Here is a 22,415-nt window from a genome sequence, read left to right on the forward strand (position 1 = left end):
TACTTGGGTTTTCATTATGCAATTTGCTTTTCCACTCTTTGTCCTTTGAATCTACGATGTCTACCTAGGTACGAAGGACAGCCTTTCACTCCAAAGCCTCAATCTGCATAGCTGTGGAGCTTAGGCCCACTTGCTAACGAAGCTCGCAAAAGCCAACAATGCATTTGGCACGGACCGTGATGGTTTTCTTGAAATCTTGAGATCGAAGCAAGCTCTCAAGGGAAGTAATGGCTATCCAGATCTACGTCTCCAAGTCTTCAAGTCTTCCAAAGGAGCATTTGTAGCACATCCCTCCACTTAGCCATGTTCCTTATGACACGACAAACGAACTTGATTCGTGCTTTCCACGCCAAACGCCTTTTCTTCCTCATCTAGTATCATCTTCGAGGTCTCCAAAAATAGGTCGATGCGAACATTTTCCGTGTCTTTCTTTTGCATTTCAGCTCTCCTTCGACCTCTGTTCCCACAGACTGTGTATCGCCATTGCAGTCCCTTCAACAATAAGCTCATGTTCCTGCCCGTGTATCCGATCCGTCAGCTCCTCCAACGTCTCTGGTGTCCTACACTCAATCTCCCTAACCACAATCGGGGTCCCTCGATCCACCTCGCTGATTACCTATAAGTAGTTAGCACCACAAACATCCCCAAGTATCAATAGCTCAGAAGCATGAGTCTAGAAAAAACCCAACTCCTTACATAATGAATCATGATCCCCGTCCTGTTATTCTCCAACTTCCCCTTATGATAGTCATCATACGCCCTCTTGATAGCATCCTTCCCATCATACTTCCCAGGTAACGCGGGATGCAAATTGATAATGGGAACCTTCCTCTCCGCCAATGGATCCAAGAACTCAGGACTCAGAACATGCATCCAGCCCGCACAAACCACGATATCCGGCGAATCAGCCAGCACGATCTCCGCCAGCTTCGCGTCGTACTTTTCGCGCCCAGCTTTCTTCTTCCCCGGGTCCTGCTCGCCGGACTCGTAGTACTTGCCGCTGATCAGGTTGTGGTAGGTGGTTGGAATGGAGGCTGCTTTGGCCCGGTTCAGTCCGTTGGCTTTGGCTTTGTTGGATATTACGCGGATGATGTTTAGGTAGGGCATTGTGGTTTTGGAGGCATCGATGAGGGCTTGGAGGTTGGTACCTTCGCCGCTGATGAGGACTGTTGCTTTGGTGGTTGGTGGGTCGTGCATTTTGGCTTGTATTGCTCGACGATTTGCGATTGGTGGGTATAGAGGTGAGATTTAGAAAATGTGCAATGTGTTGAGACAGAAAATCTGAAGTTGTGTTCGAGTCGATGTTGTCGATGGCGGGGTAAAGAATAGGAAAAAACGGATGAGAAGATCGTAGTGGGGTTCATGATTTTCTTAGCCCGGACCCACCTCGCTACCGAGCCGAAAATAGGGGTCTTCACTTCATTCGGTAATGCTGCGAGTGCCGTATGAGACGAAGTACAACAGAGGTCTTGCACACTTTAGAAATCTTGCCAATACTTGGTTCAAATCTCGTATTTTCCAAAACTTCTTTCTGTCACAATTTAGCTTAAGATAACTTACAGCTACAACTATAAAGTAAGTCTATGTTGACTTATATACGCTGAACGCGCAATCAGTGCAGCCAGCGCAACCAGCGCAACCAGCGCGTTCAGCGGGCTAGATGTGGTCAACTCAATCGGCTCTTAGGTCATGTATCCTCAGTCTGAGCTAAACAAAGAGTGTCTAAGCTGTCAAAAATGCCGATGAGCTAATCAAAAGATCCCAGATTGCAGATATCATATTGGACACACGACAGGCATTTCAAGGTACCAAACTGCAGTGAATTGTTGATGGATGTCAGTCTACAGTTGGAAACCTTTGGTAACTACACCAGACTGGGAAGCAAAGTCAAATAAAATTTCTTTAATGAGAGTAGGATTATGTTCGTCAATATCGTAAATGTTCATCTTGCGGATTGACGATGGCCAGGACTTTGAAAGGGCCAAGCCTCGAAAGTTGAAGAGATTGAATGATTTATTGAACGAACGTGACAATTCTGTGCCTCTACTCTGGAAGGCTTGACATGATAGCTTCAGAGAACATTCGCTATGTAATATTAGTTCTGCAGTCGACTTTACCTTAGCCGTTGATGGAAGGGCAAAGATAACCAACGAGACACAACATGAGATTCACCTAGATGGGTAATTAATTCATCGAATGAGCCCCAATTACACAGACTATGAAGAGATAATTACATGTCCCCGAGTAGACTGCGGCCTCGAGGCTTAATTTACCACTCTTGGTCCCAGCGGTATGGCTTCATAGCCTGGCTTCCAATATCGGATCATATTGATTCTTCGTGACATACCTGCAGTCCTGTTCTCACAAGTCCCCAGCCAGAAAGAAGGCCGGCGATGCGCTGTCACCCTAGCACTCTAACACAGCACGTTCCCGATGTATATTTGACACCCGTGTGATGCTCGCCGTCATAGATAACTGCTGCTTCCCAGTCGAATACATCACGCAAGGTCTGTCATTCGACACAATAGTTTTCGACGTAGCAAGGGATGCTGAAAGATCACATGCCATGTGCTGTGTATGCCTTGCTATTTCCCACTTTCACTCCTCAGAGGAGCATGTCGAGCCCACGTCGTCCACCATCCATTCAGCCACGAAGCAAAACTCTCATGATCTTGATCCAGTGATGGTACCCGTGCCGAATCCGAGCTGGAATCACAATCTATCTCTTGATCATTGGATTGAAGATACTTGTTCAAGCGCCCAGGCCCGTCACACGGTTGAAGGTGGTCCCCAAGATATCCCAATCACGTGCCAGTCCTCGCCGCTTGAATCTTTCTCTAATATCCCAGAAGGTGGCTGAAAGATCTTCCTGATTCCCAGAATCACAGACCTGGTCACTGGACTGATATAGGTCAATTGCAGGCGCTAAATTGAAAGCAAGCACATGCAACGTCACGGCTTCCCCGTGATGGTTGCACACCGTCGGCTGGAAAGGCACACTTGACCCTCGTCGAAGGATCCGTGATGTTCTTCATCGGCAATATGGATCTCGTCGTGGCTTGAGACCTTGGGTCTTGTATTCTTTGCATGGCTATGCAAGACTCCCGGCGTCTACAGGGTCACAGTCGAGGACGGCTGCAGCCTTAACCGTCTGAACATGAGCATGCAAACTGCGAGTCTGAAGGTTCAATCTCAATCAATGCAAACAGTACAGCGACTCTTTTTCAAACTCTAGTTTCAACAACAAAGTTGGACATGAGGAGCAAGTCTCCAGACCTTTGCACGATGTTTTGAGGTTGATACATCAAGTTGGAGATAAAGATAACTCGGCGGGTACCAGACGGTTGGTATCGATCAAGAATAGCCCACTTAGAGACGCTCGTTTGGACGTTGAGCGACATTGGATGATACTTTAATCCGGCCGCATCCAAGAGGCCCACGATCTTGAGGCCATCAAAAATGGCCTTCCCGCCGCAATCCAGTCAACCCTTTCGAATGGATCCTCTGCGCTTGAACACATCCGTGGCGTTAAGTGCAAAGCTTCCTTCAGTTGGCCGCAAAGAGGGGAAGGGAGCAGCCACATATGGTTGTCAGGAAGGACTTCGCTCGAAGCCCTCTTATTCGACAACGCTGGCGGTCCTCGTAGGGTCATCTACGCGCGCTCCTGCTAACCTCTCTCAGGTCCATCGAGTTTGAATGGCGGTTGTCATTGGACTAAGGACAGATGCCAGCCACTCAGATGACTATCTTGAGCCTCTTCCCAACGTCGCAAGACCGTCTTCGTCGTGGTGGCTGGCGGCTGCATCCCTGTCCTCCACAAAGCGCGCGGGAGTCTTCGACCAGACCAAGACGACCGTTGAAAGGCAGCAAAATGGAATTGCAGATAATTGATGATTCGACAACTAGAAATGGACTTGAAGATTAAACAAAATGGTGCCGCGCGGGCCATGTATCAGAAGCAAAGGCAGAGGCAGAGAAGAGGCAGTGAAATGTCTACATAATGAAAGCAAAATCCTAAGACAACATTTCTCCGAGTAGACCTTCTCGAATCCTTCGTCCGTCCGTCCCCCAACGCTTGTTTCCAACAGTCATAGAAACATTGCAAACCAACAAGTCACAACAAATCTGACGGGTTTCACGCTCAACCACCACGCAATTAGTTTCCAGCAACCATCCTCTCGGAGCAAACAAGAATACCATCCTTGCATCTTATCGAATCTCACAGGAGCTAACAACCCGAACGAAGTGGCGAAGACATTCGGCGCGGTCAGTGACTTGCAACTGCTACCTCCCTGTAACCAATAACTGACAGGAGACAGCTCTTGCCATCGGACAGCTTTCACAGTCTTCGCGCCGCAGAGTGCCAGCAGAGGAGGACGTTCTAAGTATAGCCTGTTCACACACACGAGGCCTGCCAGCCCCCCTCGGCCAATCACGGACGGCTCTCTCCCAAACGCTATTCATCTGCACTGGGGAGGCGCGAATCACGTCCAATCCGAAGTCGAAGCCCGCTCGTGCCCTCTCAGCTGCTCGTCGCCAATCAAGCGTCGGAATTGCAGACCTTCAGTCGCTGCTGTACCCGTCCCCGTATACGATACCCTCGTTGTGTGCATCGCTGGCGGTGTTCTGCTCTGTCTGTTCTGATACTCGGTGAGGACCCTCTCGAATCACAGCGCGTCGTATCAGCAGTGTTTCCGACAGGCCCCTCAAGCGTCTGGTTCCTGGTCCTGGTCCTTGTCCCTCCACTCCAGACCGCACAGCACAGCACAGCACAGCACAGTACAGCACAATTCTGAGGTGTGTTTGTTTGTTTGTCTCTCGCTGGCAGCCAGCGACCAGCAATCGCGACTAGGGTTGACATCTCTCCCGCGCCGGCCAGGGCCCTTTCGTTCCCGAAAAACAACGGCCTCTTGCAGCTCTTGCATCACTCCCTCGCTGCTTTTCCCGTCGCTTAATTATTAACGACCACGGCTGCGACCAGAACCACCACCACAACCACACCCCTCTCATCCCAGCCAACCATCAGCCACCATCCCCATCGCATCCACGCTCCCATTCTCACCACTACTACTCCAAGCACAACAAAGTTGCTGCACACTGCAGCTTCGTGCAGCCAACATTGCCGGCCCCCCAAGCGCCGCCTTCATCTATCTCCCGGCCCACATAGCACTGGCTGCTATATCGGTCAAGTGCAGGCCTGCCACACGGACGCGCTCACTTGCCACAGCTGTAAGGTTACGGGGAAAAAACATCCCTCACTTACTCTGACGCTGCCTTTCTGTCGGCACGTTATAATACTCCCACACCACCCAACAACATCTCCTTCCTCCCTTACGGATCCCCCGTCATCACTTTGCAGCTTGAGGTCTCTTGTCTCCAAGTCGACGTTCTTTGAATCCACGGACACTCGTTACCTTGGACGAAGAGACAAGATGCCTCCTTCGACCAAACCCAAGCTTGCACAGCTCAAGACGCCAATGACTTCGACCTTCCCATCGGAGTTGTCTGCGCTATCCGCAAAGAGTCCGTATCCTGGATTCGCCGACTTCATCAAACAGGAGGACTCTCTAAAGACACCCATCACTCCTCCTACTGCATATACGGACTTTCTCAAGACCATGAGCCCCATCACTGGGGACAAGTCTTCTGGACGAACCACACCTACTTCCGCTCCCTCCACCGGATCCAGCGAGCATAGCGACTGCTCATGCAATTGCGATACACATAAATCACCTACCTCAGCGGTTCCGTCTTCTGCCACCTTTGTATTCCCATCTTCAGCTCCATCAACTGGCAGATTAGGACGTCTGCGGATACCACCTTCACCTGCCTTCTCGACCGCCGAGTCACCCTTGAGCGCAAGCGCAACATCTGCAATTCGTTCCCCTTTCAGTGCGCGGAGTGCTCGGTCTCCGTATGACTGGGACCTGAAGGCCAAAGGAAGATACTTCGACATCAAGTCTCCCAAATCGGCACGATCAAGTATCAGACAAGTGAGGGAGATTGTAACGAGGACTGTCACATATACACCACGAATGTCACCCGCACCAAAGGGGAAGAGGAGGAAGATCGACTGATTGCAGTCATTAATGGTTAACGCAATGTCGGATTCACGTTTGCTTTGTGGGGATATTCATCTCATATTTACGTTCATCAACAACAACATCTCATATATTTCGCAACCACACACACACTATATCCGCCATTTACGAGTTCACGCCTTCATTTCTTGTTCATTCATGAAAATAAAGAGGGGATTTGGAAACGTTGGGAAGGGAGGAAAACGTCACCCTTCTCGTTACACTATCTTGCTCGGCGCTTGGCCTGGAGCATCGTTGGAGTAAGGTAAAAACCACATCGGGTTCTCGAAGAGAGCAAACCGGGAGGTTTCTTGACTTTCGAAAAGTCAAGCCATTGTCATTGGAGGGCCTATTTGACATGGCGAACGTGTGGCTAGTTTATGGGGCGAATTATGGCGTTCACTCGGAGTTCTATTGGGACAGGGAAAGGAATGGATTGGATCTTGACTTCGCACATTTTTTTGGAGAAAGAGGGGCGTGGGAGGTGATACCACAATAAGCAATGAAATTCAAACAAATACCAATAAATCTTATCAATCTTGACTGATTTCTGGATCATGTTTGTCGGCGACGCCTTAATATTTGTTGTGGTAGTAAACAGAACCAAATATGAGACCTGTCGAAAAAAAATGAATTCGCAATTGTTTACGCCATCAACAAAGCCCATTCGGCGGCCATGCATCTCTCCAACGAAGGCTTGCTTGGGTTGCGGCCATCTATTCACGTCCTCGTACCTTACATACGTACAATCGATCAATAAAATGCCCCAACCAACAAAAACAACCAACCATCAATCCATCCATCCATTCCGAGATCGACAATCGCGATCCCCACTGCTGCCACATGCGCGCCCACGATTTCGCCTGTCTGTCCTGTCCTACCTAGGTATCCTGTAGGTAAGCATAACTCAGCTCTGTATCCCCTCGCTCCATACAACAAGCTCCAACAGCCTACGAAAAAAAAGATCCCATCACCCCGCCTAACCCCCCAAATCAAAATCCCTACCCAGGTTGTACCTAACCTTAAGCGTCCTATTCTTGGAAACACCCCTAAAGCGGCACGGGGTCTCGCACTCCAGGCATCTGGTAACCTACATGGATCCTAGCCTAGCCAAGCCTAGTCTCGTGCCTTTAAGCGCCGCCCGAACCTACCAGCTGATCTCCTGCGTGGATGTGACGACCGGGGCCGGGGGCGCGGCGTGATTGGGTGGGCGGAGGGGCTGTTAAGCGCTGGATGATGGGATGGGAGAGTGTGTGCAGAACGACGCACGCATGTAGTGTGCGCTGCTGCTTGGACTTGGATGGGACTTGAGGGGTTTCCGTGGGCGGCAATTGTTGTTCGTTGCTTTTTGTTTTGGCCTTTTCGCGCGAGGTTGCTTGGATGGTTGGGAGGGGTTGTAAGTACGTGGGTTATCCCTCTTGGATAGAGATGAGATCTCAAGTCGATGTTCCAATCCCAGTTCATGTTGTTGAGATCCGGGATGTGTAATGAGAATGCCGTTACTGCTCAGCAAGCACGAGACGAGTCCCTCCCCATGCCATGCCCCGTCCCAAGAACTCAATCTCGGACGGGGAATACACTAACGAGTAACGGCAATCACGCGGCGCCGGCACATATCAGGATTTGATGCAAGGAACATCACATCTTGGTCACATCTCCGTTCCTAGGTACAGTACCTATCTCACGACAAATTTCCGAGAGGGTACCTTGCAACCTTCCAAGAACATTCCGTCCCTTCTCCTTCCTTGTCTATATCTCCCCTATTCTTGCCAATCAAGCCAGCCACTTTGTTTCAAACCCGCATTCAAAGCGTCGTCGTCGTGCCTCCTCCTGCTTCCTTCTTCACAGCACTCTCAACTCTAGCCTTAAAGTCCTTACAGAACTGCTGGAACATGCTTTCCGCCGGCAAAAGCCTCATCAACAGCACATTTAAACGAAACGGGATTTCGGAGTTGATGAACGTCGTTCCGCCGGGAGTGATCTTGCTTGGCTCGAACCGGAAGGTGTGTTCACCAGATCTGAAAGATTATTCTAGTATTAGCAAAATTGCCTGTTATTATTTTAAGCTTGCATGCGGAGTTGAAACAAACTTCGAAAGGAGAAAGCTTGTGCGTTTGTTTCTGTTTCTGCAGGGGAATTTTGTTTCATGACGAGAATAGACAAATAGGTGTGATGTGCCTCAAGACACTACGTACTCAGTGAGTTCTTACTCTCGGCGACTTGCCAGAAAAAGACACCGCCTCAACTTTGCAGATGTGCAGCTGTGCAGCTGAGAACAGCCATAAGCCCTAAATGTGTCGACAAGACAAAAATCGCAAGTTGCATTAAACAAGCAAGCAAGAACTCACATCACATAGAGCATATCACCCCGCCACCTAAACTGGCTAGGAGAGTTTTCCTGGTAAGAAAATGGTCATGAGCTTGTCTTGCATGCAGAACTAGGGCCGGGTCGGCTGGAAGATGGCAAGTACTCACTAGTACAGTGACCGTGCTATTGATGCCAAAATTTACATTCAGCACTTCTCCTTCTTTGATCGGTCCTTCGGGATGTCCTGGCTGTCTTGCTACTGCTTTTATCGTGTCGCTCTTGATCTTCGGCCAGTTTTCGAAGTCGAGGAACTGGTTCACGTGATTAGCTTTCGTTTCTGTCCAGTGATGAAAATACTTGCCACTTTCCAGACTTCTTCGGGAGGAGCCTCAATCTCGATCTGTGTAATTATTGTCATTTTGAGTCACACTTAACAGAATCGAATCTTGGGTCCGATCTTCGAAGATCCAGCAGTTGTATATATCTTTCAGCACATGCTTCGGCTTATGTAAAGCCGATCCGGCGACTTTCGTCTTACTCTGCTTAACAATGCGAAGAAACCAAGCTCAGAAAGGCAATATAAGATACGATAGATGCCACGCCATTTGACGGTTTACCCGAGCTGACAAAAGTTTATTTCAGGAGACAAGCTTGCCCCATCTTCTCAGCTGTCTTACAACTAGTATATGCTCTGCAATATAATGATTATGTCCTTCAAGCAAAGCCTACTGTCATCAACATATCAAATCTTGCCCCGTAATTGCAGCAAAGTTTTACCCCAATTAGACTACATCAGTAGGCCTTTGGCCACACTTCATTGTTCTCTATCCTGCACATGATCCACGAACCATCCATCGGATCAGTTAGGACTGACTGGTGGCGTGTTGGGTACCTCGAAAACACCTCGGTCTTCTTCTCGAGAAGAACACGATTGAATTCCTGGAACAAATCGCTTGAAAAGCTTTCCAGTTCCTCCAATTCTTTGGCGAATCTGAAAGTGTCCTTATCTGACTTCGGAAAGATGCTCGTGATGTAGTCTCTAAGGCAAGCTTGCGCGAATAGTTTGCGAGCTCCATGTCCCGCTGGTAGTTCAGCGGCGGAACGTACATGCTCAGCTTCCAAACAATTTCGATCGCTCAAGATTAATTCCTTGATTGCCATTAAGACACTGTCAAAGGGACCCAACAGCATAATCCTATCGGCGAGCTTCAGGAAAGCCAAGAGTCGGGAGATCTTTTGTGCATTGGTATCAGGTGGACGTGGTCTGGTCTCGACGCTGTCACGAGCATGGCTTTCCAACCAAGCAGGGTCTTCGTCACTGTCGACGAATTCCTCATCGTTGATGTCTCGGATCTGCGGCTCTCTAGCGTTATTGGAAGTTTGGCTACTCTTGGAAGTGATTTCGAAGCGGGGAAGCACGATCTGCGCGTGATAGATCCATCGAGTTACTAGCATAAAGGACTCAATTGAGCAACCAGGCAATAGAATGAAATCTTGTGTTGCCTCTTTGTAGTATCCGTTCAAGGCTCGGTCAAAGAACTCGGAGTTGTAATTGAGAAGTCCTCTCGGCAACAAAAATTCTCCTTGGTCGAGAACTACCGTGATCATTGGAGTATTGTACAGTGCAATCTTGCTGTATTGCCTTGTCAATTTCGGATATGCGCGACAAACGTTTGCACCTACTCAATGAATTCATCTGCACGGAGGTTCTTGAGCAGGACTTCAGGTTGCTCTGTCTTTCGACGCTTTGGCCGAGGTTCATTCGCAGCCTGGTCGTTTTCTGACAGACGCTTGCTCGAAGTACCAGGGAGAGTATCGGCGGCGATTCGCTCTCCTAGAGTGTCCTCGTGTACTACGAAAGGATTATCAGAAGATGAGTCTGTTATTGCAAGTCAGCTTCGCTCAAATGGCAACAATATTGCTTGGGAGAACTAGTACCAATTTCCTGAATGACAGATGGAGAATTGCCCATTGTGGAAGTGGAAGACATCGCTCGAGCTGCCTCTGACGGCTTACACGAAGCTCTTACTTGATGATGAATCTTGTGGTTGGAGTGTGAAGAGATGAGGCATGTGAGGGTTGGTTTCCGAAGGTTGGAGAAGGTCGGGTAATCGGCCTTCAGGGTTATCACCAAAGATGGAAGGCAACAAGGGAAATCGAGGCAGCAAGCAATCTTTGATCTCCACGAATGTGAACGCAGCTTCCCAATTCATCAATCGGCTTTCAAGCGATGATCTCCGTTTATTGCGGATAACTTATTTCAACGCGAGGCTGACTTCAGGGGTTGGCATGTGCATTTCTTTCACTGTCTCACTCTGGGCACATATGAATATTCTTCATCATAAACGTTCCATTCGCATGAGCTCTGCTACACACTGCCTGCTAGCCTGGCCAACGCTTTTAGTGTTCTTTGTTCAGCATGACTAGATGTTGACCCCGCCGAATACAACACTGGTACCATATATCGAGACCCTATCATTTAAAGGACTTCAAAGGCACTGTTTGTTTCGTGAGGGGGTCTGTGAATGTGTGGTTAGCACTCCGTCCAGAGTAACCTATCCCATGAATTTCCATAACCACATCAAGCTCCCTCATTAGGTCTGCTGCAAATCCATCTAGTTCGTTCAACTCGGCCCGAAACCATAAGCCCCCACGGTGCCATCGGCTACTGAAGAAGTATGGAGCATAATCTTTGACACATGCCTGCGCGAATAGAGTCCTGACTCCGTGGCCTTTGGGAAGATCGGCTGCCATTCGAATATGCTGGGTCGTTAAGCAGCTTCGAGTGTCGATGATTTTTTTCTTCATCATCTCGACAATCTCATCAACGGAGCCCAGTAGCTGGATTTCGTCAGCCAGCTTGATGAATGATAGCAAGATGGTGATCTGTCGGCTGCTTGGGTGTTCATTAGAAACCTCGCCAGGCTCAGTGGAAATCGTGACACCTTCATCCTCTTTGGATCCCATGTCACCTAGCTCGACGTGCGACGTGTACAACCACTGTATCAAGAGCTTGAACGTTTCGAGGGAGCAGCTCGTCATCGACATCTTCTGTTCCGTTGCTTCCTTAAAACCACCATTGAAAGCTCGTTCGAAGAATGGCGAATGGTAGCACAAGAGGGCTTTTGGCAGACTGAAGTTCTGTCCCTCGACGGTGATAACGACCTTCGGTCCATCGAAGAGGTGAATCATGCTAGTAAAGAGTATTACCATATACAACAAATCTTGTTGAAGTCATTGCCATTAGGCACCTACTCTAGGAACTTCGTAGCAGGGACATCCCTCAAGAGCACCTTCTTGTCTTCAACCTTCTGCTTCTTCTTTGCAGATGACTCTGCGCCGTCAGACATGATGTGAATGTGTTGCTTCTCTTCTTCTGGTGCCTGGAAGTTACGATCGATCAGCTTTTGTACGGATCAAGGAATCTACCTTTCCAATAAGGTGTATTCAACGTACAGAAGGACAGCCTCTTTCCAGGACTTGTTAGTGTGAAGACGATCTTGAAGAGCTTGTGAGAATGTTGGTGTTTTTGGTTGGAGATTCGAGGCGCGAAGTCGCGTCTCTTAGCGTGGCTTTCCCAAATTCTCAAAAATTCACTTTCGAAACGATTGTCTAGATCTTGAAGGAGGTACTTAGGTGGCAGCTTCCTGGAGATGGTCCATAAGGCAGCACATGGCATTTTTTCTAGAAGTGCAGATTCCTAGAAAGATACTGACTGAGTTCTTGGCTCTCCTAGATTCTCTCTCGTTTGGTTAACTTCTTCCTACGTCTATTTCAGCCTTATGATGCAGATGTTGACAGCTCGGCCCGGAACCTTGACAAGCACATCATGATCTCAAATGCAAATCCAGATAGCATTTGTATACCAATCTTCAGTGTGAATGCCTATGAGATTATATCCAAATGACGTAGCCTTAAACCGCACCTTCAACTCTCCTCGCGTCTTTATCACGCTAAACCCACTTCAGGTAGGAACACCCACAGCCTTGTATAGAGTTAAATAAGCAAAACCTTTCCATATTAAGTCCGGAAAACCCAAGGTTATCTAATATACTGTTAGCTCAGTTGACAGATTTCCAGATGGACTTATAGCTTCTCTAAAACTTGCACAGGCTGCTGGTTTGGAAGAGTCGTCGATTTATCGACGACTCCGAGTTTTGTCTTTGAAACCTTTTTTTGTGGGTGTGGAATTTTTTTTTTTTTTAGTGTTTACAAAAATCCTCGTTCGCTAAACTAAATTTATATACTCAACGGCTATTCAAAGCTTTAAGCTTGTGGCTATCGCGAGTCGGTATCACCAACATGGAATACCACCAACCTGAGATGCCAGCAAGTTTTTAACGCCCGAAGGTACTTTATTCTCATCAAAATTTTGGCTGGCATCCCAGGTTGCTGATATTTCATGTCCGTGATACCTACCGACTTGTTTTTAAACAAGTCGGCGCAACTTTGGACTAGCCGCCGAGTAGTGGCCAAGCTCTACGTTACTTTCTCAAACACTTTAGCAGAAATTCTTTGCAACACTTCATCACCTCGCAAGCCTCAGCGAAAAAAGCACTTTACGGGTCAATTTTCTAAATTGAGTCGGAGAATATGTTTGACATACTTTTGGTTATAATTTAAGACAATAAGCTATCGAGAGAGAATGTTACCTGTTCAGCTGTTGTAAACCATCTCGACTCATGAGAGTACCATCCAGTGATGGTAATTTTAAATGCTGCTGAGCCTGTATTTGTTTCAAGATTTCAGAAGCTGGGCAGTATCCCAAGCATTTTGAGGTTTTAAGTGTTGCCTTTCTTCCTCCGTATTTGAAACGCCACCTCTTCAGTACTTTCATCAGCCATAATTCCTCAAGTAGCATCACAATCACAATCACAATCAAGCAAAATAACATAATCTCAGACCACAAAACAAACTTTCATTCCCCGAAATTACCGCACTCCAAAAAAACCCCTCCCTCCCCTCCCCACTCCCCCCCTATCTCCTACTCCTCTCCTCCTTCCTCGCCCACTCCGGAATCTCCCTCCCCTCCGCCCTCGCCGCCCTCCTCTCCTTCTTCGCCCGAAACCTCTCCTTCTTCGCCCGAAACCTCTCCTTCAACGCCCTCTTCTCCTCAGCAATTATCTCCCTCGCAAATAGGTTCTCCTCCATCTCCGGCAGCGGAGCAAAGCTCACTTCCTTCTTCTTCTTCTTCTTCTTCATCGTCGGCTTCTTCTTGTCGGCGGTGGCAGCGGCGGCGCTCGGAGCTTGGGCTCTCGTGCGGACTTGGTATGAGGAGGAAGCGGAAGCGGCAGGGGAGGGACAGGCGACGCCGAAGCGAGATTGTGATCTTGTGGTGACCATTGTGGTGGTGATGTGATATGTGATGTTTAACTTGGTATTGCTGAACCAGCAGCAGAGGATGTTTGGAAGAGAAGAAGTTTTTGTTGTTGCTGAAGAAGAAGGGGAAAAAAGAACAGAAAGATGGGAGGAGAGGGGAGGCTATATAGATGTTTTACATCCCAAAGGCTCGGGGTGCACTCGGTTGAGATGGTATTGCGAAGGTTGACAATGAGAAAGTGGTGAAACTCGGGCAGGGTTGGGACAATAGTAACTCGAACTCGCTTGGCTGGAAGTGAACAGTGAATTTGGTCGAGAATACCTAAACATTGTGGGAGCTTCGGAAGCGTTAAGACAACTGGAACAAGGGAAAGCGGATCTAAGAGTAAGGCAAGGACAGACATTAGATCCTAGGTATTGTTACTTCCCACCTCGAGGCATCAAAAAATGAAAGGACAATACTAAGCGAGGCAATTCACTTTCAGCAAACTGCACAATTTACAATACAACATGATTCTCTGACCACTAACTCATAGCCCCAAGATCTAAGACGAAATAATCAGAGATGAAGCGTTGTTGTATTGCTAGATAATGGGAACGGAAGGTTGGTAGACCAAGCCAAACCTAGCTGTCAGACAATGAGAGCAAGATTTTCGAGATTCGAAACCACACCAAAAAAATTTCAGCTCCGGGTGCGAAACCAACCAAAGAATCAATTCAGAGTAATGTGGGTATCATTCGAGTGCTGTACTGTCAAAGACTGGATGATTAGAGCTTTCTTTGCTCCAAGCAATGCTCGGGCTCGCTTAAGCCCCTATTCGCCCAACTATTCACTTTTTCAGCCAATGAGGATTCATTGACATCTAGTCCCTATTATCAAGTAGAACAGGCATCTAGCCTTCGAACAATTGCATATCTGAAAATTGATACGCTACGCTAATGCCCCCAAAGAGCCATGAATTTGATGATACAACGCTGATAGTAACAGATATCACCCCATGCTCCCTCGCCATGTTATATCACATTTGCATTTCCTCCTCTAGTACTTCTTCTGAGTCGGACTCCTGTGGTCTAGGCTGTGGATCGAGATTATACCAAACTTGGTATTCGATCAAAGACGGACGGATTTGACCTTTCGCACTCATCAGTATCTGTTCGTCTGCACAATACTTTGGTTGCGTGTTGATCTTGCCTTTTTCCATTGAAGCATTGTCCTTGTTCCTCTTGTTGAGATTCTGCCTTGCATTATGACTCCAGTCTAAAGCTTGGTATCTCTCAACGATCTGCATTAGATTTGAAATAGCAGCGCGAGGCGTAACTTGAGGAGCAGGTTCTCTTTCGGCAGACAACCGATTCAACCGTCTGCGCCAATCGGGTAGGTGTTGGAAGGAATAATCGAATGGTAACCACACGAGTTGTTCGCAGTTCCATTTACGTGGACTTCCAAGTGTCACGTTGACACACAAACGAATCTTTCCTGCAGAATTTGCCGTCTCAAGTACTCGCACATGCATATGAAGAGGCATCCAATTATTGCGCGGCGATGTTCCAAGCCATGCCTTACTATCGATCTATGACATGGTCAGTGCATACCTTAAAAGCAATGGCGAAGAAGCTTACCTTAATGCCGATTGCATGCACACATTGGGCTGTTGAGGATGGTTGGAGTCCTTCAATGCGTGCAGGTCTTCTCGCACTGGTGAAAATATCTTTGTAAGATTTGCTAACCGCAATTCGTGTATCAAATTCGACATCCAATGGAGAGAAGAGCGATGCAATCGAAAATGAAACGGTGAGCATATAATTGTCGTCTTCATCCTTGGCCAACCAGGTATTGCGACATAAAACTTCCGGTTCTGAATCAACAGACATCATTCCAGCTTGTCGTTTGCAGACAATGTGTGGTTCGCAGTCTTCACGTTTGATTTTAGTATGGCCGATCTTGAGTTGAAAATGGTCAATACATGTAGGAGAGTTGTCCTCAACTATTTTGGATTCTGAGGCGTCATCAATATCCACCAGCGTCCACAGAGAGTCGCTAGAACTTTTCGATGGATTTTCCAAAGTTTGTTTGAGTACACAGAGGTCTGCCGTTTGGTGTATGTCCGATGGAACAATTCCCGAGGTTTCATTATTTTGAGGCATCTTGATATCTGCAGAGTCCGAGAGCAATTCAACTATGCAATGTGTGTCCTGGGCGTAGAGTTTTTCCTTCAGGCGTAGCATAAGAAGCTGTTTTCGGAGTGTCCTACAAGTTCTCAACTTCCTCTTGGTAAGCCTCTGTATACAATTGAGTTAGCAGCTGAAGTATACGCCTAGAACTAGTAAATAACTAAATTACTTGCCTTCAGAATACGTCTTTCGCGTTCTCGTTGTGTTTGATCCAAGTGATTATTGTCATACATTCTACAAAGAGTCGAAACAGGGCGAAACCGAAGAAGAGGATTAGAGGCAAAGCGTCCAAGAAGATTTTGAGTCGACGGGGAAAGCTGCGAAAGGGCAACAGCCAATCGGGCTTGGGCTTTGGAACCTCCTTTTGTGTTTGAATAGGCGGAATAGATCGTAGAGCCCTTTCACGTAAAGACTTTTCTTTGCGTGAAGTCCTCTTGCGGGTTCGGGCAAGATGGAAGACCATTTAGAGCGAAAGACCTTACTCAGTCCAACAACCAGTTAACGATTGCCAGAATGAGTTCGATGCAGTGTATGTGTTCAAGTACGACTCCAGCGCACTCCGTGAGCAACCTGTGCATGGGCTTTTATTTCGGCCGAATATCGTACCAGTGTCCTGATGGTGAGGAAGACAGAGACAACAATGTAGGTCAGAGCCGAGAGCAGGTGTAACGAGCGATGGAAAGTAAAGGATATGAAGTATGAATGGTGCAAGGAGATGATGAGATAGTGGTGGAACGAATGACTTTGTAGCTAATTGATAGCGAATGTATTGATGTTGGTTGTATGCCGAGCGAATGTAAATTGATAAGATGTTGTGAAAAGGAGAGAAGGGAGAGAGAACGTGGAAGACTGTTTTCCATCAACTTGAGTGATGAGAGAGGAAGGAGCGGTTTGCTACTTGCTCAAGCCTACTCGTGTCCCTGGGTGGCACTTTCCACATCTGATGCTCTAAAAGCACAACGGCCTTGTGGAAAAAATGATTATCTCCGCCAAGTAACGTCTGGCACTTCTCAACAACCATTACCTCCCAAATCTCAATCCTCTCAACCACCTACCACTCATCACCAAATCCAGCCGCAGCCTCTATATCATCAGCATTAATCAAATCCACCCCTTCACTCCTCAACTGCCGCCAAAGTCCATTCCTAGTCGAAAGCGGCCAACCAGGTTGATCCCAATACCTGAGCATAATCCCCTTATCATGCGCCGTCTTCACTTGAGCTCTCAGCAGCGCCAATTGAGTGTCGTTCAAACTCGTGCCAATGACGTTTCCGAACACAGCTGCGAAGTCCGCTGATGCGATGGGAGAGACGAGGGACGTAATGTTGGAGAATGTGCTGTTGAGGGTGGGGATTGGACCGTCCCAGAAGTAGTCTCGGGAGGCGATGGGTTGGACGAGATTTAGGGGCGTGTTGCCTGTCCCTATTACTGTTACGGGTTTGGAGGTGAAGGTGCTGCCGTTGGTGGAGGAGAGGTATCCAGCTGAACGTCTGTGAAAATGTCAGATCACAAGTATAACTCAAGTCAGAAAACAGGAAATTCACTCACAAAGGTTCCAAAGCCTTAACAACATACGGCCAAGTCTCCTCGCCATCCGTCTTTACATCCACAAACAGATAAAGCGTCTGTCCACCCGACGTATCAAAAACTCCATTATAAGTTTTTGAAGTCACAAATGACGAATTCGCGGGATTCTGTCTTTGTAATACGGAGAGGATGGGGTTGATGTACAGGGACTCGAAAGTTCGTGCGTTTGTTAGAGCACTTTCCTCGTGCCCAATGTGCAGAGTTCCATTGTAGAGCCAGACGTCTGCTTCAGTGGAGATGACACCCACTGATAAAGCGGAGTAGAATGGGACGTCTCTCCAGTCTGTTTCCGAGTCAGTCGATTACGCCAATCTCGTTACATCTTCTCCATTTGAACAGATCAATGAACACAATAATCCAAAAACTTCATAAATGTCAAAAAACCAGGAAACCCCAGAAACCCAACCCAGCACCAACAACCAATCAACAAAAACAAATCAATCCAAACTCACAATCATTATGAGAATGAATCCCCTTCTACACACCACACGCAATCAGCCCTTTCCCTCTCCCACCCTCCAAAGAAGAAACTCACCGGCACAATCCCCTGCGTCAAACTCGTCGGATAATCATACAACGGCCCCTGATGCGCCTCTCTCAAAATCTGCTGCAACCCCAGACTCAGATCCGGTGTCCCCGGTATCTCTGCTCTACTGAGTCCCAGCAGAGCTGTTGTTAGATATAAGAGAGTTGAGAGAGACATTATTTGCTAAGAAAATGCGTTTTAAAAAAGGGAGGGAGCATCAAGGAAAAGATGAAAGAGAAGAAGGGAAGGAGAGTTTATATATCACGAGAGAGAGAGAGAGAGATGAGATGAGATGAACAAACCTCGATCCCCCGTGCTGGAAAGCAGCGGGTGATTCGTAGATAGACTGAATTACTTGTATTGTTGATAGATATCGGACCTTGCGGCTCGGATCCAGGGTTCCTGGTGCATGCCAAGACGTAGAGTGACGTTGAGCGCAGAGCAGTACCTGCATGTAACGTACCTGGGCTTTTGTTGTGGCCATTGGTTCGAGCACGTGTCTTTGATGGAAGGTGGGAGGAAGGGTGGGTGGATAGAAGGAGGGATTGAGATGTGGATGTGGATGCTGATGTTATGTTGGTGATAAGATGAATGAATGAGTGGCACGTGGGTTTCGGTGCGGGGCAGCTTGAGCAATACCTACTCCACTATGAAGCTTTGGCATGGGGGGGATGATTTTTGATATGCATCTATCGTGTAAGCCCTAATTATATGTTCGTCTTTTGTTACTCGTACATTCATAGTAAGTTGAGAAGGAGAGATTTATTATTGTTTTAAAGTATCTTGTTGCCGAGGGACTTTGAAACTTTATACATAAGTTGCTTGTGTACGTTCTTTCAAATTGAAGCAGCATGTCTCTGTATTTGTGGCAAATAAACATATAGTTAGGGTCAGACTGGAAAGCTTGTTTCGGATTTTGGACTTTGGAGCAGATGAAGAATTGAAAAATGGGAGCTTAACAAATAAAATTGGGATCGAAAGATTCATATCGTTGTCAGTCGCTTATTGATTCATAATACACTTTTTATACACGTTCATCTCATATCGAGTCTTCAAGTCGTCCCATCCCATCCTTATCTCAATTCATGCCATCCCATGCAAAGAGTAATCCATTCTAAAAAGCTTTTGAATCCCTTAGACACATGACTAGCCAAGCAACCCAAACGCCACGCAATGCTCACAGTAAGACAACAAGAGGAAAATCAATGAGAGCAGCCCTCACTTCGCATGAGCCACGATCTCCGCATAAACATCATCCGGAATCTTCTTGATAAGCGTCAACGTAACCTCTTTAATCATCTCCGCCTGAAGCGGAGGAAACGATCTCAAAATCTTCGTCGGACTAAACCGATCTCATCAGCATTCGTTCTTCCCCTTCCAAAACCACGACAAAACAGTACTAACCTTGGAGAACTCAGAATCGAATTCCTAAGAATAACCAATTGAGCCACAATACACAAGATATTCAAGTGTGCTCCGTACGCAAACAGAAAATCCCACAACCGCAACACCTCCGGCAGCGGAGGCGTACAGGCACACATTGTCAAGACAGAGGCAAAAGCGTATAGTTCGGCATTCATACCCTTTCCGATCAGATACAGAGATAATTTCGGGTCCACAATAGCGAGAACCTTGTCCACGAGAGCGAGACCTTTGTGTACACCATCCATAGCGCCGCGAACATAGCCCGGACACTCGACGGTGATGAAGCGGTGAAAGGCAATAAACGCTTCAGCTTCGCTGCGCGCTGCATACAGGAACGGCGCGGCGAGGACGTTCATGCCTTGGACGTAGGTTCCTGGCTCGCTGGCTCCGGCTTCTGACCCTTCGGTCGTGAGAGTCAACGCTCTTGCTCTGGACTTCATAGCCGGCGTCGAAGATTGCAGTTCCGGACTTCCATGTGCGTTGGCTGTATGTGTGACCTTTCCTGCTGCTGCGGCCGAAGAAGACAGAGAGTCGCTTCGGGTTTCTTTCGCATCGTGTAGTTTCCATGCAACGGCGTTCAAGAGGCGGATGAGACTTGCTTCACTGACGCGTCGACGGAAGAGGGGATCGGTGGCTAGGGTTCGGAAGGTATCGTTGCGGATCTTGGAGTAGGCGGGGGAGGCACCGCGGTGGATGAGGGCGAGGTAGGAATCTGTTTCTAGGATTGGGGCGTTGAGGAGGATGAGCCAGACGTAGATGCGCAGAGATGACTAGGTGCTTGCTATTAGTATGTGTATTTGGAAGAGAGGTTTGGGGAGAAAGTACCATGCCATCACTATCACTCTTTATGCCTTGATCTAATATTTTGAGTCGCGTGCTCTCCAATGCGCCAGCTACGTCCCCATCTGGAGGACCCTCTCGAATCAATCGATCCAAAGAGAGCGCGTCGGCAGCAATAGGTCTCTTTCCAGATATCGGTCGTCTGCCTGCTGCAGAGCCCGGAGTAGCGGTCATCGTAGCATCACTATTGGATCTTCCTCGACTATGGCTAGAGAACGACGGATTGCTCGCGGGCGATTGATTCCGTTGTAATACTTGTTTATGCTGTTGAGATATTAAGGAAGGTTGGTTTGCTTGTCCTAAGGTATGCGCGGATTGGAGGCGTCGAAGGGCGCGATGGGTTCGTGGACTAGGCGGGTTGTTGATTGTTGGTGACGATAATAAATGCGGTGCTGGCTTAGGAACGCTCTCTTTTGTTGGCGAGGGCGAATGGTTAGACATACTTCACCGAAGAATGAGCTTTGTTACATATGCAATTGTTGTAGCTGAGGTCAACAAGTGCACCGCTACTGGGATGACCGTTGCTATAGTTGTTGTCCACGGACCTCTCGTGAGGCTCATCGCAGCTTTTTCTTCTTTCACGCGACGCGTCTGTGGAGAGAGCTGTAATTGGATGATTTTCAACATCACAGTTGGACGTTTCAAGTGATTTGAGGCCATCAAAGAGACTTTCAAGATCACTTTTGCCTTCTCTATTTTGTCTTTCATGAAGGCATCGAAATAATTCTGGAGGAGGAAGCACAGGCACGTGATATCAAATTGTTTGTGCTCATGGGAGGATACTTAGGTAGTGTCCTCCATGTCTCACGGACAGGATCTCCTCGACAGATAAAAGCTTATGTATTAGGGCGTGAGACTGAGGCGAGATTTCGAAGGTTCTCAGCTGATTGCAAGACATCTTATCAGACGATTTTGTGGAGGTTGCAGTGGCAGGATTGAGAAGCTTCCTCTATCTTTAGATCCTCAGCTCTTTCAGAAGGCAGGGCGAGAGTCCATCGAGATCGGGAGTCGATACGTTCCAGTACCATATCTCGATAGATTTGAGTCTTGAACCCTCCACGTCCTCTCCCGTCTTCCCCAGACTAAATTGACGACTCATCCCGTTTACTTTTGTGCTTCTTCACCTGGATGCAAGTCTCTCTACGGATTCGCACGGTTGGTGAGGTAATAGATTGAAAACAATTTGGGGGAATCCTTTAGTCGGGGATTTGATCTTCGGTGAGCCAGCCCAACTCTCATCAAATAGATTCTCTGTCGCGGAGAGCGCACGTTTTATTTTTCATTCTTCTGCGTCTTCTTCTTCGTAAGTTCTCTGCTTGGTTGTCGTCAGCCGGAGCTACTCCCGAAGCGGCTAAGACAAAATGATGTGATTTTGTGGCATTTTGCCTTGCAATGTTGCAATAAGGTTCTGCCGTGATTGGTCTGAGACAAAGGGAGAGGCGTCTGGCGGAGCATGCTGGCCGGGATGGAGCTCGGCCCACATGCAAGGCTGGCTGAGGCTGGACACCTCTTCACCACCACGAATGCTGTCTGGAACCCAAAGATGCAATTCAAATACCAAGACCTCTTCGACAAATCCAGGCGCATGTAAGTCTCAGAAAGGGTCATCAGATGATAGAATGGTCCTCTTGGGCGACGACAGCCGTGGGTCTGCTTCGTTTTTTGGGTGGGGAAAGCAGGGGCCAACTGTCTTTGACGACGTTGTCGTCGTCGTCCTTTGCGTCGCCCCCGGAATAACCATTCATCCTTTTCTAGCTGCACCATTTCACCATTTCTTTCTTCTAGCCCCTTTTAGCTCTCTTATAGCGGATGGCGTGCTTGCTTGCGACCTCCAACAATCTCCATAATGGGGAACAATTGCGGATGGTGAGCCTGACGAGTGGCCCACTATCCAGTTTGGAGGACGATGCTGATGGCATTGGTGCTGGGAATAATCTCAGATGCTCCCCTCGCTAGCCCTGCCCACGAGGTGCCTTCCCGAGATAGATAGATAGACGCCGCCGCATATCAACTCTCCTCTCTTCTCTTCCTGCAGAATTGAGCATTCGCCTGCATCTTGTCCCATGTCCCCCGCTGCATCGTTTCTTTGTTACCCGCATCTTCGGCGCTGATCCTGGCCATCCCATCCCATCCCGTCATCCCGTCTGACTTCGACCTT

At 47.9% G+C, this 22,415-nt stretch overlaps 10 protein-coding genes across 10 annotated transcripts; 1 reads left to right on the forward strand and 9 right to left on the reverse strand.

Annotated features, from left to right (window-relative positions):
* Position 1: 1 nt before the first annotated feature.
* LY89DRAFT_680566 (putative phosphoribosylglycinamide formyltransferase) lies at positions 2-1,324 on the reverse strand. Its single transcript, XM_018214102.1, has 2 exons — positions 697-1,324; positions 2-616 (listed from the first exon to the last, which is right to left on the reverse strand). Exons 1-2 carry the CDS (start codon positions 1,195-1,197, stop codon positions 440-442), a joined length of 678 nt encoding a protein of 225 aa, XP_018076776.1. The 5' UTR covers positions 1,198-1,324; the 3' UTR covers positions 2-439.
* Positions 1,325-5,146: 3,822 nt separating this feature from the next.
* Positions 5,147-6,155, forward strand: LY89DRAFT_298459 (uncharacterized protein). The gene has a single exon (XM_018206552.1). The coding sequence runs from the start codon at positions 5,433-5,435 to the stop codon at positions 6,075-6,077; it is 645 nt and encodes a 214-aa protein (XP_018076777.1). The 5' UTR covers positions 5,147-5,432; the 3' UTR covers positions 6,078-6,155.
* A 1,515-nt stretch (positions 6,156-7,670) lies between these two features.
* LY89DRAFT_680570 (uncharacterized protein) lies at positions 7,671-8,852 on the reverse strand. The gene is made up of 4 exons (XM_018214103.1): positions 8,750-8,852; positions 8,556-8,699; positions 8,429-8,478; positions 7,671-8,098 (listed from the first exon to the last, which is right to left on the reverse strand). Exons 1-4 carry the CDS (start codon positions 8,804-8,806, stop codon positions 7,885-7,887), a joined length of 465 nt encoding a protein of 154 aa, XP_018076778.1. The 5' UTR covers positions 8,807-8,852; the 3' UTR covers positions 7,671-7,884.
* A 268-nt stretch (positions 8,853-9,120) lies between these two features.
* On the reverse strand, positions 9,121-10,550 carry LY89DRAFT_777542 (uncharacterized protein). Its single transcript, XM_018222148.1, has 3 exons — positions 10,327-10,550; positions 10,072-10,267; positions 9,121-10,021 (listed from the first exon to the last, which is right to left on the reverse strand). The coding sequence occupies exons 1-3, from the start codon at positions 10,376-10,378 to the stop codon at positions 9,181-9,183; spliced, it is 1,089 nt and encodes a 362-aa protein (XP_018076779.1). The 5' UTR covers positions 10,379-10,550; the 3' UTR covers positions 9,121-9,180.
* Positions 10,551-10,863: 313 nt separating this feature from the next.
* On the reverse strand, positions 10,864-11,738 carry LY89DRAFT_762551 (uncharacterized protein; the record flags this gene model as incomplete). The annotated part of the gene is made up of 2 exons (XM_018221575.1): positions 10,864-11,581; positions 11,644-11,738. 2 exons carry the CDS (start codon positions 11,736-11,738, stop codon positions 10,864-10,866), a joined length of 813 nt encoding a protein of 270 aa, XP_018076780.1.
* A 1,627-nt stretch (positions 11,739-13,365) lies between these two features.
* Positions 13,366-13,731, reverse strand: LY89DRAFT_728573 (uncharacterized protein; the record flags this gene model as incomplete). The annotated part of the gene is made up of 1 exon (XM_018219279.1): positions 13,366-13,731. One exon carries the CDS (start codon positions 13,729-13,731, stop codon positions 13,366-13,368), a length of 366 nt encoding a protein of 121 aa, XP_018077283.1.
* A 915-nt stretch (positions 13,732-14,646) lies between these two features.
* On the reverse strand, positions 14,647-16,319 carry LY89DRAFT_298520 (uncharacterized protein). Its single transcript, XM_018206553.1, has 4 exons — positions 16,053-16,319; positions 15,328-15,987; positions 14,900-15,278; positions 14,647-14,839 (listed from the first exon to the last, which is right to left on the reverse strand). The coding sequence occupies exons 1-4, from the start codon at positions 16,110-16,112 to the stop codon at positions 14,727-14,729; spliced, it is 1,212 nt and encodes a 403-aa protein (XP_018076781.1). The 5' UTR covers positions 16,113-16,319; the 3' UTR covers positions 14,647-14,726.
* Positions 16,320-16,653: 334 nt separating this feature from the next.
* Positions 16,654-18,309, reverse strand: LY89DRAFT_680573 (uncharacterized protein). Its single transcript, XM_018214104.1, has 4 exons — positions 18,002-18,309; positions 17,919-17,943; positions 17,428-17,749; positions 16,654-17,369 (listed from the first exon to the last, which is right to left on the reverse strand). The coding sequence occupies exons 1-4, from the start codon at positions 18,167-18,169 to the stop codon at positions 16,931-16,933; spliced, it is 954 nt and encodes a 317-aa protein (XP_018076782.1). The 5' UTR covers positions 18,170-18,309; the 3' UTR covers positions 16,654-16,930.
* A 901-nt stretch (positions 18,310-19,210) lies between these two features.
* LY89DRAFT_714232 (TBC-domain-containing protein) lies at positions 19,211-20,698 on the reverse strand (the record flags this gene model as incomplete). Its single annotated transcript, XM_018218114.1, has 3 exons — positions 19,211-19,334; positions 19,397-20,187; positions 20,243-20,698. The coding sequence occupies 3 exons, from the start codon at positions 20,696-20,698 to the stop codon at positions 19,211-19,213; spliced, it is 1,371 nt and encodes a 456-aa protein (XP_018076783.1).
* Positions 20,699-21,274: 576 nt separating this feature from the next.
* On the reverse strand, positions 21,275-22,115 carry LY89DRAFT_298592 (uncharacterized protein). The gene has a single exon (XM_018206555.1). It carries the CDS (start codon positions 22,019-22,021, stop codon positions 21,584-21,586), a length of 438 nt encoding a protein of 145 aa, XP_018076784.1. The 5' UTR covers positions 22,022-22,115; the 3' UTR covers positions 21,275-21,583.
* Between the last annotated feature and the right edge of the window lie 300 nt (positions 22,116-22,415).

Source organism: Mollisia scopiformis (genome assembly GCF_001500285.1).
Source record: "Mollisia scopiformis unplaced genomic scaffold LY89scaffold_3, whole genome shotgun sequence".
NCBI lineage: Eukaryota > Fungi > Ascomycota > Leotiomycetes > Helotiales > Mollisiaceae > Mollisia > Mollisia scopiformis.

Excerpts from the sequence above, each read along its gene's own strand:
- LY89DRAFT_680566 (XM_018214102.1), bottom strand. The coding sequence starts at position 1,197 with ATGCACGACCCACCAACCACCAAAGCAACAGTCCTCATCAGCGGCGAA. Across the intron at positions 617-696 it reads CGGGGATCATGATTCATTAT|GTAATCAGCGAGGTGGATCG; the intron begins GTAAGGAGTTGG and ends AACTACTTATAG.
- LY89DRAFT_298459 (XM_018206552.1), top strand. The coding sequence starts at position 5,433 with ATGCCTCCTTCGACCAAACCCAAGCTTGCACAGCTCAAGACGCCAATG.
- LY89DRAFT_680570 (XM_018214103.1), bottom strand. The coding sequence starts at position 8,806 with ATGACAATAATTACACAGATCGAGATTGAGGCTCCTCCCGAAGAAGTC. Across the intron at positions 8,700-8,749 it reads CCGAAGAAGTCTGGAAAGTG|TTCCTCGACTTCGAAAACTG; the intron begins GCAAGTATTTTC and ends CACGTGAACCAG. Across the intron at positions 8,479-8,555 it reads ATAGCACGGTCACTGTACTA|GAAAACTCTCCTAGCCAGTT; the intron begins GTGAGTACTTGC and ends TTTTCTTACCAG.
- LY89DRAFT_777542 (XM_018222148.1), bottom strand. The coding sequence starts at position 10,378 with ATGTCTTCCACTTCCACAATGGGCAATTCTCCATCTGTCATTCAGGAA. Across the intron at positions 10,268-10,326 it reads ATCTGTCATTCAGGAAATTG|ACTCATCTTCTGATAATCCT; the intron begins GTACTAGTTCTC and ends TTGCAATAACAG. Across the intron at positions 10,022-10,071 it reads CGTGCAGATGAATTCATTGA|CAAGATTGCACTGTACAATA; the intron begins GTAGGTGCAAAC and ends AAGGCAATACAG.
- LY89DRAFT_298520 (XM_018206553.1), bottom strand. The coding sequence starts at position 16,112 with ATGTATGACAATAATCACTTGGATCAAACACAACGAGAACGCGAAAGA. Across the intron at positions 15,279-15,327 it reads TGCATGCAATCGGCATTAAG|ATCGATAGTAAGGCATGGCT; the intron begins GTAAGCTTCTTC and ends ACCATGTCATAG. Across the intron at positions 14,840-14,899 it reads CAATGCTTCAATGGAAAAAG|GTCAAATCCGTCCGTCTTTG; the intron begins GCAAGATCAACA and ends TGAGTGCGAAAG.
- LY89DRAFT_680573 (XM_018214104.1), bottom strand. The coding sequence starts at position 18,169 with ATGTCTCTCTCAACTCTCTTATATCTAACAACAGCTCTGCTGGGACTC. Across the intron at positions 17,944-18,001 it reads TGACGCAGGGGATTGTGCCG|AAGGGGATTCATTCTCATAA; the intron begins GTGAGTTTCTTC and ends TGTGGTGTGTAG. Across the intron at positions 17,370-17,427 it reads GTTAAGGCTTTGGAACCTTT|ACGTTCAGCTGGATACCTCT; the intron begins GTGAGTGAATTT and ends ACATTTTCACAG.
- LY89DRAFT_298592 (XM_018206555.1), bottom strand. The coding sequence starts at position 22,021 with ATGGTGCAGCTAGAAAAGGATGAATGGTTATTCCGGGGGCGACGCAAA.